Below are 18835 nucleotides of genomic sequence, written 5' to 3'. Positions count from 1 at the left end.
GGAATGCTTAACAGGACAGGAAAAGGGTCTAATTCACGCACTTAAAGAGAATATCCCTGGTCATATCTACTGTATCTGATCTGACTGAGTCACTAAACACAAATGCTTTGTTTGTAAATTATGTCTGAGTGTTGGAGTGTGCCCCTGTCTATCTGTAAATACAAAAATAAATAAAAATTGTGCCATCTGGTTTGCTTAATATAAGGAATTTGAAATGATTTATAATTCTACTTTTAATACTTAAGCATATTTTAGCAATTACATTTACTTTTGATACTTAAGTATATTCAAAACCAAATACTTTTAAACTTTTACTCAAGTAGGGTTTTACTGGGTGACTTTCACTTGAGTCATTTTCTATTAAGGTATCTTTACTTTTACTCAAGTATAACAATTGGGTACTTTTTCCACCACTGATCAACATTGTAAAGTTTTGGTTACATAGTTAATGAGTGTATTTGATGTCTATTTCACCTGTTTTGGGTCTATGTTGAAGACATTATTTGACTTAAGTTTCCCATCTCTTCCATACAGCACAGGAGACAAGTATGCCCCAGGGAACATGGGACTACTTGACCAGGTGGAAGCCTTGCGGTGGGTCCAGGAGCACATCCACAACTTTGGGGGCAACTCCAAGTCGGTCACCATATTTGGAGAGTCTGCTGGTGGAGTGAGTGTATCGTTACTGGTGAGGGCACACGCGCGCACACACACACACGCACAAACATACATAAGCGCACACACACACACACACACACACACACACACACACACACACACACACACACACACACACACACACACACACACACACACACACACACACAGAAACGCACCTACACAGAAGCTCACCTACACAGAAGCGCACACACACATATACACACACAGATTGTTTGTGCTGTTGAACAGGCTCTAAACATGTTTTCTTTTTCGCTAGCTTCATTCACCGTTGTCTGCTGGTCTGTTCCATCGTGCGATAGCTGAGAGTGGTACTGCATCTATGGACGCTATCATAAATTCCGACCCCCTGTCTGTGGCCCAGGTATTTTCAAACTCTTTCTCGCCACAAAAAAAAGGTAAACACTGTCATAGGTATACATCACACCATCAATTTCCTATTTTTCATCACAACCATGGCAAGTGATTATTTTGTTTGTGTCATAGATGGTGGCAACCATTTTGGGCTGTAACAGCAGCAACACAGAGCAGATTGCAGACTGTGTTGAGAAGTTGACTGCTGATGACATAGTTAATGTTCATAAACAGGTGAGATGTCCTGGACACCAGAATTATTTGAGCACTGTTCTCTGATATAAAAGCCACAACAAACTTTTAGGCTCAGTTATATTAGCTTTTTCTTTTTTTGTAACTCAGTCGGGGTCTCTGCTTACTATTGAGAGTAAGAATAGTAGAATACACCAGGTGCCATTTTCTCTTGTTAACATTTTTAGATTAGTAGTTAGTCTAGCCAGTTTTCTAAACTTGTAGTAATCATGGCCGAATATCGACAAGGATTTTGTTAGTCATTTTCACTCAGATATCACATTAACATGGCATAAGTCATTACAAAATGTGTAGAATTGCAGGAAATTAGCTTTAAAACTGCACAAATGGATTTCCACCCAATGGCAAAATGGGTAGAATTGCAGAAAATTTGCTGTAAATCTACATTTTTTTCTCTTTGACCCATGGCAAAATGAATATATTTGCTTGACTGTTCTAAAATTACAATGTTTTCTCTCCACCCCATGGCAAAATGTGTAGAATTGCAGAAATTGTGCTTTAAAACTGCAGTATTTTCTCTACACCTTATAGCATAATGTGTAGAATTGCTGGAAATGTACTTTAAAAATCAAATATTTATCTCCACCATCAAGAGGGGGACCATCAACATATTTTGCCACAAGGTGTGAAGCCCCACAACCAAATCCCGTTTAGGGCATCCAAAAGGCTAAAGCCGGCCCAACATAGCCTACAGTGTTTTCCAGCGAGCCATATTTGTGAGCGAGTACTGAGCTTAAACTTTCCCCAGAGGCATACTGCTTGAATGCAGTGTGATTTTGCACTTTTTATCTGGCAGCCCCTGAATAATTATGTTCTCAACATTTGTCTTTTTAAAGAACCAAATGTTGCGAATAGGTGTGACTGTTGGTGGGCATTTCCTGCCCAAGTTGTTGACTGAGACTTTCCATAACCACGAGATGCACAAGGTGCCGTTTCTGACGGGCACCAATACTGATGAAGGTTGGCTACTGGCGAACGTAAGTGAGCTTTGAACATGTATTTTAATATGCATAACAACTGAATATTGGATGTGACTTGGATAACACTTTAAGTTAAGAACATTAAGTTAACAACAGAAAGTTGTTCTTTCTGCTAATTAGGGACGGTTTCATCAACTATAGTAACAGCTTTAGGCCATATTAACATGTTATATCATTCTTTAGCAATTGTTTTTCAAATGCACAGGAATGTAGTAATGTTTTTATTAATATACAAGTGGTATGAGGGGAAAGTCACTTTCTCTTTTGTAATAACAAAAAACGTTCCACTCGTACTGTGTACAATGTTAATACAATGTCGTTACATTGAGCGACACATGTTTAAAGGGATAGTTTGGGATTTTTGCAATGCCCTTTATCTACTTCCCTAGAGCCAGATGAACTCGTGGATACCATTTTATGTATCTGCATCCAATATGAAGGTACATAAAGGTAGTTTCGCAAGTAAATTCTAACTAGCATGTTAGCTGTTCCCATAGACTTCCAGTCAATGACTAGAGCTAATTAGCAACTTCTTTCAAACTGCATTGAGATGCATAAAAATGGTATCAACGAGTTCATCTGAATTTGGGGAAGTAGATAAAAGGCCTCATTGCAAAAATCCAGAACTATCCCTTTAAGAGTGACAAAGTGTCACTGACTTGATTTTCATTTTCCAATTGCAATGGTTGAATGTTGTACTCCTTGTACTCCCTAGATGATGGCACCTCCTGGTTGGGTGGATGGAATAGACCGGGAGCAGGTCATGCCTCTTTTGGCATTATGTTACCCTGATGTAAATATATGCAGTCACACCTGCCAAGAAATTGCTCAGATGAAATGCCTCATTACTGATTACAATGCATGATGTGGCTACGCTGAATGGCCTTTGTCTCATTCAGCCTAAGGATCAGTGGATAACTGAGCTGATAGCAGATGAATACCTGGGAACCTCTGGAGATCGGATTAAAAACCGTGATGGGTTCATTGAGCTGGTTGGGGATGCTTTGTTTACCATTCCTGCTCTTAAAACAGCAGGCTTCCACAGAGGTAAGCTCAGGAGTCAAGGACATTAAAGTGGATGTAGATGTTTCCTCATCCTGAAAGTAGTCAATGGGCCAGGAGAAACTCTAATCCAAGCCGCTACAAATTTAAACTAACTTCAGTCACTGCTAGATAAAATCAATGGAAGTGATAGGGGGATCCGTCCAATATTCTAAATTTCATCATGACCAAATCAACTCCATCTGACATCAAATTCAAATACATTTTTATTGGTCACATAGACATAGCAAATGTTATTGCGGGCGTAGTGAAACTCTTGTAAATCAAGTTGGAAAATCCTGAATTTCCCTTTTAATCAATTAATTATTAGAGGTTCAATTAATTATTAGATTGGTTCAAATTCCTGGAGATAATAAGGCTAAGGATGCTGGATGGTGCATCGTCCGGGTTAGGGAGGGGGGAGGGACTTTGCAGTGCTAGCTGTGCCACCAGGGATATTCCTTCATCGCACACCAGTGACTCCTGTGACGGACCGGACGCAGTGCCTGTGACGGACCGGACGCAGTGCACGCTGACCAGGTCGCCAGGTGTATGGTGTTTCCTCCGACACATTGGTGCAGCTGGCTTCCGGGTTGGATGTGCGTTGTGTCAACAAGAAGCAGTGCGGCTAGGTTGGGTTGTATTTCGGAGGACGCATGGCTCTCGACCTTCGCCTCTCCCAAGTCCATACGGGAGTTGCAGGGATGAGACAAGATTGTAACCACTACCAATTGGATACCACGAAATTGGGGAGAAAAAAGGAGTAAAAAAAAGAAGAAAATGCACATTTTTACCCAGTATGACGTAGAGTCCTGAAATTTGGTACATTGATCCGTCTCATAACATGAGACAAATTTGCCTCAAGAACCCAATATGATGGAGTTTCCGCCATGTTAAAAAAAAATTTAAACACTTAACGCTAATACTCTGGCACCAAATGACCGATCTGCACGAAACTTGATATATAGCATCTATGGACCAAGGTTAGTCTAACAACATGGCCGCTACTTGCCAATAAACATTAACAAGGACGTTGTCTGGCACATAAATGCATATAAATCAGACACAAATATTTGTATTGTAACAAAACTTGATACACACTATTAAGACTCAACATAAGCACGCACATTGAGATTCCCCATACAGTGGTGCTATATCTCTTGATCTATTTGACCCGGCGATTCCATTTTTCAAACATGCTCAGGGATGTGAGTCTACGTTTGACCTTATGATGGCGCTGTTGGGACAGGAAAGAACAATTATGCAAGCTCATTTGCTTATAGTGGCCATGTTGTTTAAGGTAGAGTCTGGGGAAAAAAAGATGTGCTTCTATAGAAGCTATATACCAAATTTGGTACCAATTGGACCAGTAGTTCTGGAGAAGAAGATGTTTAAAGTACTCAACATCATAAAAAATTGTCCAAAATACAGGTAACTGCAGCAATAAAGGAAACACCAACGTAAAGTGACTTAATAACGTGTTGGGCCATCACAAGCCACAAGAACAGCAGGAACTCTAATGGAAGGATTCCTCCACGAAAAATTCCATCATCGTTTTGTTTGAAAACGCTGTCTCAGGCGCCGCTGTTCAATTGGGTTGAGATCTGGTGACTGAGACACACACATACACTTTAAACGGCAGGGTAGCCTAGTGGTTAGAGCGTTGGACTAGTAACCGGAAGATTGCAAGTTCAAACACCCGAGCTGACAAGGTACAAATCTGTCGTTCTGCTCCTGAACAGGCACTTAACCCACTGTTCCTAGGCCGTCATTGAAAATAAGAATTTGTTCTTAACTGATCTTGCCTAGTTAAATAAAGGTAAAATAAATTTTAAAAAATTTAAAAAAAACCTATGCTCCTGTGAGACCCTTCTTTCAAAGTCTAGCCATGGTAGCCAAAAGAACGGCCAACTGGACATTTTGATACATGACCCTAAGCTTGACGGGATGTTAATAAACTCAGGAACCACACCTGTTCGGAAGCATCTGCATTCAATATACTTTGTGTCACTCATTTACTCAAGTGTTTCCTTTATTTTGGCAGTAACCTGTACATCAAAAGCATATTGCATGATCTGTTAGATTTTGAGTTCTGATATTTGGCATGCATGGTAAGAGTACAGAAGCAGCTCATCCTAGAGTGATGTGTCCAATTTCTCTTGATTGTGGAGCCATAGTTCGAACCCTGTCATGGCTGCTTGCAGTTATGTTTCATCAATGTTCTTAGTTTGTCGAGATGGTTGTGTGCAATCTTTCCATAATTGTTATTGTCTTATCCCACACAACAGATGCAGGTGTGCCTATGTACCTGTATGAGTTCCAGCAAACTCCCAGCATGCTTAAGAAGATGAGGCCGAGTTTCGTTGGGTCTGACCATGGAGATGAGCTTATGTTTGTTTTTGGATACTGCTTCACAACATCACATGTTACAGTTGATGGTAAAGAAAAACTCTACCAACTCTACCTGCAATACCCCTGATCTTTGCCATAAATAATGTACACTATATATACAAAAGTATGTGGACACTCCTTCAAATTTGAGGATTCAGCTATTTCAGCCACACCCGTTGCTGACAGGTATATCAAATTGAGCACACAGACATGCAATCTCCATATACAAACATTGGCAGTAGAACGGCCATACGGAAGAGCTCAGTGACTTTCAACACGGCACCGTCATAGGATGCCACCTTTCCAACAAGTCAGTTTGTCAAATTGCTGCCCTGCTAGAGTTGCCCCGGTCAACTGTAAGAGCTGTTTTTGTGAAGTGGAAACATCTAGGAGCAACAGTGGTAGGACACACAAGCTTACAGAACAGGACTGCCGAGTGCTGAAGTGCGTAAAAATCATCTGTCCTCGGTTACAATACTCACTACCGAGTTCCAAACTGCCTCTGGAAGCAGCTTCATGAAATTGTTTCCATGGCCGAGCAGCCTAAGACATGCACAATGCCAAGTGTCGGCTGGGGTGGTGTAAAGCTCGCCGCTATTGGACTCTGGAGCAGTGGAAATGCATTCTCTGGAGTGATGAATGACCCTTCACTATCTGGCAGTCCGACGGACAAATCTGGGTTTGGTGGATCCCGAATTCATAGTGCTAACTGTAAAGTTTGGTGGAGGAGGAATAATGGTTTGAGGCTATTTTTCATTCTAGGCCCCTTAGTTCAAGTGAAGGGAAATCTTAACACTACAGCATACAATGACATTCTAGACGATTCTGTGCTTCCTACTTTGTGGCAACAGTTTGGGGATGGCCCTTTCCTGATTCAACATTGCAATGCCCCCGTGCACAAAGCGAGGTCCATACAGAAATGGTTTGTCGAGATCGGTGTGGAAGAACTTGACTGGCCTGCACAGAATACTGGCCTCAACCCTATTGAACACCTTTTGGATTAATTTACTGCGAGCCAGGCATAATCGCCCAACATCAGTGCCGACCTCACTAATGCTCTTGTGGCTGAATGGAAGCAAGTCCCCTCAGCAATTTTCCAACATCTAGTGGAAAGCATTCCTAGAGGAGTGGATGCTATTTGTTGCAGCAAAGGGGAGACCAACTACATATTAATGCCCATGATTTTGGAATGAGATATTTGGCGAACAGGTGTCCTCATAGTTTTGGTCATGTAGTCTATGTCACAAGCACTCACCACTAACTAGCTAAACTCAGCAAAAAAATAAACGTCATCTCACTGTCAACTGCATTTATTTTCAGCAAACTTAACATGTGTAAATATTTGTATGAACATATGTTTCAACAACTGAGACATAAACTGAACAAGTTCCACAGACATGCGACTAACATAAATGGAATAATGTGTCCCTGAACAAAGGAGGGGTCAAATTCAAAAGTAACAGTCAGTGTCTGGTGTGGCCACCAGCTGCATTAAGTACTACAGTGCATCTCCTCCTCATGCACTGCACCAATTTGCCAGTTCTTGCTGTGAGATGATACCCCACTCTTCCACCAATGCACCTGCAAGTTCCTGGACATTTCTGGGGGGAATGGCCCTAGCTCTCATTCTCCGATCCAACAGGTCCCAGACGTGCTCAATGGGATAGAGATTCGGGCTCTTTGCTGGCCATGGCAGAACACTGACATTCCTGTCTTGCAGGAAATCACACATAGAACGAGCAGTATGGCTGGTGGCATTGTCATGCTGGATGGTCATGTCAGGATGAGCCTGCAGGAAGGGTACCACATGAGGGAGGAGGCTGTCTTCCCTGTAACGCACAGCGTTGAGATTGCCTGCAAAGACAACAAGCTCAGTCCAATGATGCTGTGACACACCGCCCCAGACCATGACGGACCCTTATCTCCAAATCGATCCCGCTCCAGAATACAGGCTCAGTGTAACGCTCATTCCTTTGAAGATAAACGCGAATCCGACGATCACCCCTGGTGAGTAAAACCGCGACTCTTCAGTGATGAGCACTTTTTGCCAGTCCTGTCTGGTACAGCGACGGTGGGTTTGTGCCCATAGGCGACGTTGTTGCCGGTGATGTCTGGTGAGGACCTGCCTTACAACAGGCCGACAAGCTCTCAGTCCAACCTCTCTCAGCCTATTGCGGACAGTCTGAGCACCGATGGAGAGATTGTGCGTTCCTGGTATAACACAAGCCATTGTTGTTGCCATCCTGTACCTGTCCCGCAGGTGTGATTTTCAGATGTAGCGATCCTGTGCAGGTGTTGTTTCACGTGGTCTGCCGCTGCCAGGATGATCAGCTGTCCGCCCTGTCTCCCTGTAGCGCTGCCTTTCACAGTACTGACATTATAATTTATTTCCCTGGCCACATCTGCAGTCCTCATGCCTCCTTGCAGCATGCCTAAGGCACGTTCACGCAGATGAGCAGGGAACCTGGGAATCTGTCTTTTGGTGTCAGTAGAAAGGCCTCTTTAGTGTCCTAAGTTTTCATAACTGTGACCTTAATTGCCTACCGTCTGTAAGCTGTTAGTGTCTTAACAAAATTTCCACAGGTGCATGTTCATTAATTGTTTATGGTTCATTGCACAAGCATGGGAAACAGTGTTTAAACCCTTTACGATGAAGATCTGTGAAGTTATTTGGATTTTGAATAATTATCTTTGAAAGACAGGGTTCTGAAAAAGGGACGTTTATTTTTTTGCTGAGTTGACTAACTCTGAATTTTTTTCTTTCAGCCTTATGTACAGAGGAAGATGAACAGCTAAGCGAAATCATGATGAGTTACTGGGGCAACTTTGCTCGTACAGGGTAGGAGCTTGTTCTATGTTTTTAAAACATATTGTTTAAACAAAAATAATAGGTAACAGTTATATGTTATTAACTTCACTGTGTTTAGGTCTCCCAATGGGGTCGGCCTGGTTCAGTGGCCACAGTACGGACCAGAAGGAGATTACCTGGGGATAGGGCTGGAGCAGGTACCTGGTCAACACCTGAAGAGGGACCGCTTCACCTTCATGACAAAGATCCTCCCTGAGAAAGTGCATTTGGTTCAAGAGAAGATTAAGCACAGCGAGCTGTAAGGCTCATCATCTCAAAAGTTCTTCATTTATCAACTCAGACTGTTAACTGAAATCAAACTTCAAATGTACAGTATTATTGCTAACAATTTAAATCTGCAGGCATTGCATGATCATGAGCACAGTGTACATGACCTAGAGCACAATTTAACAATAATTTAGATGCACTGAATGTACTGTATGAATAGAATCTCAGATAAAAAATGTAAGGAAACTTTATTCTACAGTGAGATTTCCTATTGATTCTTACTAATCCAAGTTGATTTTATAGCATTTACATGGAGAATTTCCAAATTGTACTGTTCATTGAATAAAACCGACTGTTCATTTTCCAACCCATTGCTATTCACTGGAATTATTTGAGGGGGCTCTAGTCGTAGTGAGCATGACATGCCTTGGATATTTTCTGTGAAAATAAAAAACTCCGCAATCTACAAACTAAGCCCCAAAATGACGAAGTAAAAACTTTTTTTTATCTAAAAAAAAAATTGCATATTTATAAAAAACTGAGGGGCATTTGATTAGATGTTCAGGAGTCTTATGGCTTGGGGAAAGTAGCTGTTTAGAAACCTCTTGGACCTAGATGTGGCACTCTGATACTGCTTGCCATGCAGTAGCAGAGAGAACAGTCTATGACTATGGTGGCTGGAGACTTTGACAATTTTTAGGGCCTTCTTCTGACACTGGCTGGTGAATAGGTCCTGGATGGCAGGAAGCTTGGTTGCAGTGATGTACTGAGCCCTACGCACTACCCTCTGTAGTGCCTTTCGGTCAGAGGCCGAGCATTTGCCATACCAGGCAGTGATGCAACCAGTCAGGATGGTCTTGATGGTGCCGCTGTAGAACCTTTTCAGGATCTGAGGACCCATGCCAAAGGTTTTCAGTGTCCTGAGGGGGAATAGGTTTCGTCGTGCCCTCTTCATGACTGTCTTGGTGTGCATGGACCATGTTAGTTTGTTTGTAATGTGGACATCAAGGAACATGAAGCTCTCAACCTGTTTTGCTACAGTCCTGTCGATGAGAATGGGGGCATGTTCAGTCCTCCTTTTCCAGTAGTCCACAATCATCTCCTTTGTCTTGATCATATTGAGGGAGAGGTTGTTATCCTGGCACCACACGGACAGGTCTCTGACCTCCTCCATATAGGCTGTCTCGTCGGAACATAGGTGTTCCTTTTGTCCAGTTGGGAAAGGGCAGTGTGGAGTGCAATAGAGATTGCGTCATCTGTGGATCTGTTAGGGCGGTAGGCAAATTGGAGTGGGTCTAGGGTTTCTGGGATAATGGTGTTGATGTGAGCCATGACCAGCCTTTCAAAGCACTTCATGGCTACAGACGTGAGTGCTACGGGTCGGTAGTCATTTAGGCAGGTTACCTTAGTGTTCTTGGGCACAGGGACTATGGTGGTCTGCTTGAAACATGTTGGTATTACAGACTTAGACAGGGAGAGGTTGAAAATGTCAGTGAAGACACTTGCCAGTTGGTCAGCACATGCTCGGGGTACACTTCCTGGTAATCCATCTGGCCCTGAGGCCTTGTGAATGTTGACCTGTTTAAAGGTATTAATCACATCTGCTGTAGAGAGCGTGATCACACAGTCGCCCGGAACAGCTGATGCTCTCATGCATGTTTCAGTGTTACTTGCCTCGAATCGAGCATAGAAGTAATTTAGCTCGTCTGGTAGGCTTGTGTCACTGGGCAGCTCTCGGCTGTGCTTCCCTTTGTAGTCTGTAATAGTTTGCAAGCCCTGCCACATCCGACGAGCATCGGAGCCGGTGTAGTACAATTTTAGTCCTGTATTGACGCTTTGCCTGTTTGATGGTTCATCGGAGGGCATAGCGGGATTTCTTATAAGCTTCCAGGTTAGAGTACCACTCCTTGAAAGTGACAGCTCTACCCTTTAGCTCAGTGCAGATGTTGCCTGTAATCCATGGCTCCTGGTTGGGGTATGTACGTACAGTCACTGTGGGGATGACATCATTGAGGCACTTATTGATGAAGTTGGTGACTGATGTGGTGTACTCCTCAATGCCATTGGAAGAATCCCGGAACATATTCCAGTCTGTGCAAAACAGTAGCTTAGCATCTGCATCATCTGACCACTGTTTTATTGACCGAGTCACTGGTGCTTCCTGCTTTAATTTTTGCTTCTAAACAGAAATCAGGAGGACAGAATTATTGTCAGATATGCCAAATGGAGGGCAAGGGAGAGCTTTGTACGCGTCCCTTTGTGTGGAGTAAAGGTGGTCTAGAGTTTCTTTGCCCTCTGGTTGCACATTTAACATGCTGGTGGAAATTTGGTAAAACGGATTTGTTTTCTTGCGTTAAAGTCCCCGGCCACTAGGAGCGCCGCCTTTGGATGAGCGTTTTCCTGTTTACTTAAGGCGGTATACAGCTCATTGAGTGTGGTCTTAGTGCCAGCATAAGTCTGTGGTGGTATATAGACAGCTACGAAAAATACAGATGAAAACTCTCTAGGTAAATAGTGTGGTCTACATCTTATCATGAGATGCTATACCTCAGGCGAGTAAAACCTCAAGACTTCCTTAGATATCGTGCACCAGCTGTTGTTTACAGATATACATAGACCGCCTCCCCTTGTCTTACCAGAGGCTACTGTTCTATCCTGCCTATACAGTGTAAAACTCACCAGCTGTATGATGTTCATGTCTTCGTTCAGCCACGACTCTGTGAAACATAAGATATTACAGTTTTTAATGTCCCGTTGGTAGATTCATCTTGCTCGTAGATCATCAATTTTACTTTCCAATGATTGCATGTTTGCCAATAGAATGGACGCCATTTTAGTTTTACTCGCTCGCCTACGAATTCCTATAACCCAGCCAGATCTCCTCCTTTTTCTCTGTATTCTCTTCACGCAAATGACGGGGACAGTTGACAGTGCATGTCAGAGCAAAAACCAAGCCACGATGTCGAAGGAATTGTCCATAGAGCTCCGAGACAGGATTGTGTCGAGGCACATATCTGGGGAAGGGTACCAAAACATTTCTGCAACATTTAAGGTCCCCAAGAACACAGTGGCCTGAGCAATCAGGGGAGAAGGGCCTTGGTCAGGGAGGTGACCAAGAACCCGATGGTCACTCTGATAGAGCTCTAGAATTAATCTGTGAAGATGTGAGAACCTTCCAGAAGGACAACCATCTCTGCAGCACTCCACCAATCAGGCCTTTATGATGGAGTGGCCAGACGGAAGCCACTCCTCAGTAAAAGGCACATGACAGCCCATTTGGAGTTTACCAAAAGGCACCTAAAGACTCTCAAGTCATGAGAAGCAAGATTCTCTGCTATGATGAAACCAAGATTGAACTCTTTGACCTGAATTCCAAGCATCACGCCTGGAGAACCTGGCACTATCCCTACGGTGAAGCATGGTGGTGGCAGAATCATGCTGTGGGGATGTTTTTCAGAGGCAGGGACTGGGAGACTAGTCAGGATCAAGGGAAAGATTAACAGAGCAAACTATAGAGAGGTTCTTGATGAAAACCTGCTCGAGACTGCTCAGAACCTCAGACTGGGGCAAAGGTTCACCTTCAAATAGGACAATGAACCTAAGCACACAGTCAAGACAATGCAGGAGTGGCTTCGGGACAAGTCTATGAATGTCATTGAGTGTCCAGCCAGAGCCCGGACTTAAACCCGATCGAATATCTCTGGAGAGACTTGAAAATAGCTGCGCCGCAATGCTCCCCATCCAACCTGACAGAGCTTGAGAGGATCTGTAGAGAACAGAATGGGAGGAACTACCCAAATACAGGTATGCCAAGCTTGTAGCGTCATACCGAAGACTCAAGGCTTTAATCGCTGCCAAAGGAGCTTCAACAAAGTTCTGAGTAAAGGGTCTGAATACTTATGTAAATGTGATATTTCCATTTTTATTTGTAATTAATTTGCTAATATTTCTTAAAACCTGTTTTTGCTTTGTTGTTATGGGATATTGTGTGTAGATTGATGAGGGGATTTAAAAAACATTTTTTTAGAATTAGGTTGTAACCTGACAAAATGTGGGAAAAATCAAGGGGTTTGAATACTTTCTGAAGGCACTGTGTATGGGCCAGATTACGATTTAGGAAATTACGCATTTTTTATGCATGCCTTTCTAATACACTTCCCAGTAGTTGGTATTCAGACTTACCTTATGAAGGTGCCTAAGTGCATTTATTTTAGCCATCCCTTTAAATCCCTTTAAATACTTTCAGTTCAAATTCTGTCGACAGACTCAATAGAATACATGAAGAGAAAAGGTTCAGAATATTAGGGATCAATGAAAGAAAGCCATCTAAATATATGCATATTCATCTCAGTTTCACCACCAATTGATAGATTTAAAATACTTTGTTCTTGTAGATTTTTTAGTGTTTGGAAAGTATTTATGAATCATAAAAAAACAGGTTTGGAGAGCCTTTACGCACAAAATAAAGAAAATTATGGTTTGATTCATTCAGAAAATTGCTACATTGTTTTTTAACCCTTGGTAATGTTGGAAGATTAGTGTACATATAATTATAATAGGTAGATTAGTGTTCAAAAGTAGACTATACCCTCATCTATTGTCTGCACTAACCATGTGTGGTTACTGTGTGATGACACAGCCAAGTATTGCGCCATGCATCGACTTCAAACAGTTACGGCTTGATCTGCGTTCCGCACCATAACGGTTTAATTAGAACGTCTTTTTTTTATAGTATCAACTGTTACAAATTATCCTCAGCAACAACCACATGGCTGTGATGGCATTTACAGAGGAAGCAAATTAAGTTAAAGAAACAATGTAATTATATTGAATGATAATGTAGGCTATACCAGCTGTCGTGACTTGACTAACAATCTGAGGACTGTTATTTATCTAATCAACTAACTATGTTTAATTGTTACAGGATTTAAATGAATCATGTAACAATGAACTCATTAGGATCTGGGGCACCACGAGAGTGTTTCTTTAAAGAGTTACCATCCCCCGAATTAAACTCTAAAAGGTCTTTACCGATCACATCTATAAACAGTCAACTTATTAATCATAACCTCGTATCATATCACCATTCTGAACAGTCATCACCTCCTTGCATCTGCAAAAACCAGAGCCTTACTAATTCAGTACTACACAAATTGGTTTAATTATTTATTACTAGCTAATTAAATGGCAACACAGGATAAACATACATGCTTAAGTTAAAAACAGGTCCCTAGCAGAATGACAACAATATGGCTGCTTGTTACAAAAGAGATGGTGAGGGTGAGAGAGACAGAAACACTTAACATTGGTACATTTAGAAACAACACTCACCTACAGTAACCATATACTTTGCACACGAACCACTGCCCGCTTTGAGTAAGATATCATGAATGTATTTACATGAAATGGCTGAGTCCACCGTGGGTCTCTCTCGGTGGAAAAGGAGTTGGGCCTTTTCGCGGCACGCTTGTAAGGCTCTGATTGTCCAAAATGGTTCCAACAAGTCTTCTCCTGTTGTTCTCCTCTGTAGTTGTCCGGTATCCGGTGACTTGTCGTGCAGTCCTGAACAGAACTACATAATTTATTTTCCTTCAATTCGCTCTTGAAGATGCTTCTTTGAAGATAGGCTAGCCAGCCGTGTTGACGGTTCCCAGTGGAGTGATGAGAGTAGAGTAATACGATGGTTTGAGCAGAGTAGTATCAATCAATCAAATGTATTTATAAAGCCCTTTTTACATCAGCCGATGTCACAAAGTGCTGTACAGAAACCCAGCCTAAAACCCCAAACAGCAAGCAATGCAGATGTAGAAGCACGGTGGCTGAGGTGAGTTTATTGTCTCTACCTCGTGTTGATATTAAAAGTTCAAACCACTTTAAACGTGCAGCTACAGCTTGACACTTTTCTGGTCTAGCATGTTCATTTCTTAACCCATCATTTTATACAGTTTATTTGAAAGGGGAGGTTCCGTCAGGCTGACATGCTCTCTGACCTCACTCAGGGCGGTGGCTACTTACTGTGCACGGGTATATAAAAACAATGATCTCTTATAGCTGCTCAAGTCACATCCCCCTCATAACAAAAACAAAAACACTTGCATCATGTTTTATATTACATGTACAACACATAGTGTGGTAGTGGGTGTACTTTCCAAGTTACAGTATTTCCCCTATAACATATTTTATGTCATCATAAAATAACAAACAAAATGACATTAGTGTTCTATAGATCGCCTCTGAGCATTCCCCACATTCTATGTTAGAAATATTGTTCCAGTATTTGCTTTGAACGTGTTAGAGTTTTGGCGGGAAAAGTATCTTGAAACAAAGGACATTCCTTTGGTGAATATTGGAGAGGGAGACCTGAATCTTCTCCCCTTGATTTACAACAGGACGTGAGTTGTTAATCCCATCTAGTTCTTTCCTCCCGCTCTGTGGGTGAAAGGGGGTCTGATTGAAGTTAATCATTGTAAACCTGATCTGACCTATTTGGATTCTCGTGGACAGTCATGACACAACTGAAGGGAACTAACAGTAAATTGGCAGTTGAATATGTGTTCTTATTATACCTACTAAAGGTCGATACTGATAGTGACTAATATTTAACATGATATAAATAGGATACAGAGATAGTTGGGGTAGCCTATAATTAAGACATTCAAGTGACCATTCCTTCAAGTTAAAAGGCAATACAATTTAAATTCTGCATAATGGCACAGCTTTTCATCAACTTTACAGGCTAGAGGTCGAGAGAGCAGGTGAGAGAGGACGAGAGGGAGGGCGAGTGGGAGGGCGAGAGAGAGGTTAGAAAACAGCAGGTCCGGGACATGGTAGCACGTCTGGTGAACAAGTCAGGGTTCCATAGCCTCTGGAAGAACAGTTGAAACTGGAGCAGCAAGCACGACAAGGTAGCACTTCTGGTGAACAGGTCAGGGTTCCATAGCCACAGGCAAAACAGCAGAAACTGGATCAGCAGCACGACCAGGTGGATTGGGGACAGCCAGGTGTCATCAGGCCAGGTAGTCCCGAGGCCTGGTCCTAGGGTTCAGGTCCTCAGAGAGAGAGAGAGAGAGAGAGAGATGGGACAATTAGAAGGAGCATACTTAAGTTCACACAGGACAACAGATAAAACAGGAGAATTTCAACCAATTAGGACAGACTGACTAGCCCCCTGGCACATAGACTATTGCAGCATAGATACTGTATCATTAAACAAGTGCATTTACATTTGCATGCAGGTGGAGTTATTGAGAAGGGTGCAACTGCAGCCCACAATTCGAGGCATTCCTGCATGTGGGCATTCCTGCATCTGCAGGAACCCCTCTTTATACTTTTATTGGTACATTTTTAAGCTATGACTCCAGTACATAGGTAGGAGGCATGGGCCTTCTAGTACAGTAGATGGTGGTAATGCACTGTAACGTTGGATGCCAACCACCGATAAACCCCACAGAAGAGGCAGGGGCGAAAATGGTAAGTAGCAATAGCTAGTACACACTGGTAGTGTCCTGTCATGCACTGTTTTAGTTGGGAGCAAAAAACACTGTGTGCTAGCTTAGCCAGCTAGTCTTAAGGAGGACTCCGATACAAAGGAGGTGGGAGGCAACACCGTATGCTAGATAATTAAATAGCAAGCTAGCTAGCATATGGTGTTGTCCCCACCTGCTGTGTACAGGAGTAGCTAGCTGTAGGCGGGGGATACACCGGTAGACAGTGTCCTTCGCAAGCTAGCAAATAGTCTCGCTCACTATCAAACTAGTACACGGTGTCGCTAACTAGCAAGTTAGAACATGGTGTCGCCCCAGCCTCCCGTCCTTCGCCCTGCCTGTCGTGCACTGTTTTCCCGCAGTTCTGTTAATGACGGTGAGGGCAGGCGGGAGCAAAGGACACTGTCTACTAGTGTCGCTCCTGCTAGTTAGCAAAGGGTACTCCGGTACACAGCAGGCTGCGGCAACAAAACTCAGATAATATTTTTATTTCCCTGTTGAACCACATTCAAAAGTGTCTCACAAGCATGAAAAGGAATGTCCACATGCAGGAACGCCCCCGAATTGCGGGCTGCAGTTGCACACTATTGGAATTATTTGGGATTTATGTAAAAGTCAGAATACAGCATATCTGTAGACACACCTCCGCCACACCTTCATTTATTCAATATCCACCCAAAACAAATAGCAGGTGAATAGCACTATTCTCAGACTTAAATTAAAGGTCAGAATATGGATAGAGAGAAAAGTGCATAAAAATATTACGTTGAATTTACACACACTTAATTCAGGTCGTGATCTGGCCTATGGTGATGAAGTGAAAATCTGAGGCCCGCACCCAACCTTGACTGGCAAAAATAGAAAATACCCTGTAGGCTACAGTCAGACGACAGAACTATTTTTTGACGGGTGGAGTATTTTTTGGGGCCCAATTTAGATATGATTTTGCTTATAGTTTCCAACATTTTGGTAAGCTATTTGTTTTTCACCTTGTCTATAAGATACATGCAGCTTCTCTTCTGTCATTATATGTTGCCCAAAAGGACTAAATAGACCCTTGCTCACCAGAAAAATGTCAAACTATAGAACATCAGTAACATTTTCTTTGATTTTTAAGCAGAGCAAAGAAGTTTTGGGACCCGGATGAAAATGCTATGAAAAAAATAAAAAATAAACTAATGGGTAAGATTTTCTGAGAAAAAATTTCAAAAAGCAGTTTGACCAGTTGTAAGGAATTAGGAAGCTGTGAAAACTACCCAACATGTTTCTCATTAGATATAAGTTTGGCTTGGATGCATATTTAAAGTGGTTGAAATACGATCAGCTTTTATGATGCTGATATAATAGCACCTCTACAGATGGTCCCTAAATGTGCATTAACATTCTTTCAAGATGCTGAAAGAAAGAAATCTCTCTACTCCTGTTCCTGAGTCAAAATGTACATTTGGTGTATACTTTTACTGCAAGAAATACATAATTATGCATGAGTTAGTCTTTAATATTACATGAGAGAGGAGGCTGGTGGGAGGAGCTATTGTAATGGCTGGAATGGAATTTTTGGGACGGTATAAAACTCAAACAAATGGAAACCACATTTGACTCCGTTCCATGTATTCCATTCAAGCCATTACAATGAGCCCCTCCTATAGCTCCTCCCACCAGCCTCCACTGGAGAGGTCATAGACCTACAGTCAATGACCAGATATAAGTTTCCATTTAACCAATCTGAACAGCAGGCTACAGTTCTCTTGGCGTACCATAGGCCTATTTCAAATCCCCTTCTTGTGACTGTCTAATTTGTATAGGGCCTCACAATCACACATAACATAGGCACTGCTATCATTGTCTTTTAACACTTCAAATCTTTCCCAAACATAACTTTTCTGTCTCTCCCTTCTCTTTATTTTCAACTCTACATTTAGCATATTTTCTCTTATTGAATTCAACTCAGACATTGTCCTTTTTGCCTAAGTGGATCAATGTTAACTTTTACTGGCCATTCCCAAAACCATTTGACTATTTGGCCTGGGTACTTCTGTGTTGCAAACTCCCTTAAAATACCTTCACTTGAAAAACTAGAAAAAAGCAACAATATACACTAACATTCAAAAGTTTGGGGTCACTTAGAAATGTTCTTGTTTTTGGAAGAAAAGCACATTTTTGTCCATTAAAATAACATCAAATTGATCAGAAATACAGTGTTGACATTGTTACTGTTGTAAATTACTATTGTAGCTGGAAACGGCAGATTTTTAATGAAATATCTACACAGGCTTACAGAGGCCCATTATCAACAACCATCACTCTTGTGTTCCAATGGCACGTTGTGCTAGCTAATCCAAGTTTATCACTTTAAAAAGCTAATTGATCATTAGAAAACCCTTTTGCAATTATGTTTGCACAGCTGAAAACATTTGTCATTAAAGAAGCAATGATACTGCCCTTCTTTAGACTAGTTGAGTATCTGGAGCATCAGCATTTGTGGGTTCGATTACAGGCTCAAAATGGCCAGAAACAAAGAACTTTCTTCTGAAACTCGTCAGCCTATTCTTGTTCTGAGAAATGAAGGCTATTCCATG

General features: G+C 42.0%; 1 protein-coding gene across 1 annotated transcript in view; it reads left to right on the top strand.

The window, feature by feature from the left end:
- Positions 1–9139, top strand: part of ces2b (carboxylesterase 2b) — a 40304-nt gene extending 31165 nt beyond the window's left edge. The window contains exons 17-25 of the mRNA XM_024379762.2: positions 535–688; positions 938–1042; positions 1165–1266; positions 2121–2261; positions 2980–3057; positions 3164–3311; positions 5594–5743; positions 8463–8535; positions 8624–9139. Coding sequence (XP_024235530.1) covers positions 535–688; positions 938–1042; positions 1165–1266; positions 2121–2261; positions 2980–3057; positions 3164–3311; positions 5594–5743; positions 8463–8535; positions 8624–8807 — 1135 coding nt within the window. The 3' untranslated portion in view covers positions 8808–9139. The remainder of the gene's footprint in view (positions 1–534; positions 689–937; positions 1043–1164; positions 1267–2120; positions 2262–2979; positions 3058–3163; positions 3312–5593; positions 5744–8462; positions 8536–8623) is intronic.
- The last annotated feature ends 9696 nt before the right edge of the window (positions 9140–18835 follow it).

This window comes from Oncorhynchus tshawytscha, linkage group LG19 (assembly GCF_018296145.1).
Source record: "Oncorhynchus tshawytscha isolate Ot180627B linkage group LG19, Otsh_v2.0, whole genome shotgun sequence".
Classification (NCBI taxonomy): domain Eukaryota; kingdom Metazoa; phylum Chordata; class Actinopteri; order Salmoniformes; family Salmonidae; genus Oncorhynchus; species Oncorhynchus tshawytscha.
Note: the sequence above shows the minus strand (reverse complement) of the source record. Positions and strands in the feature narration are given on the sequence as shown.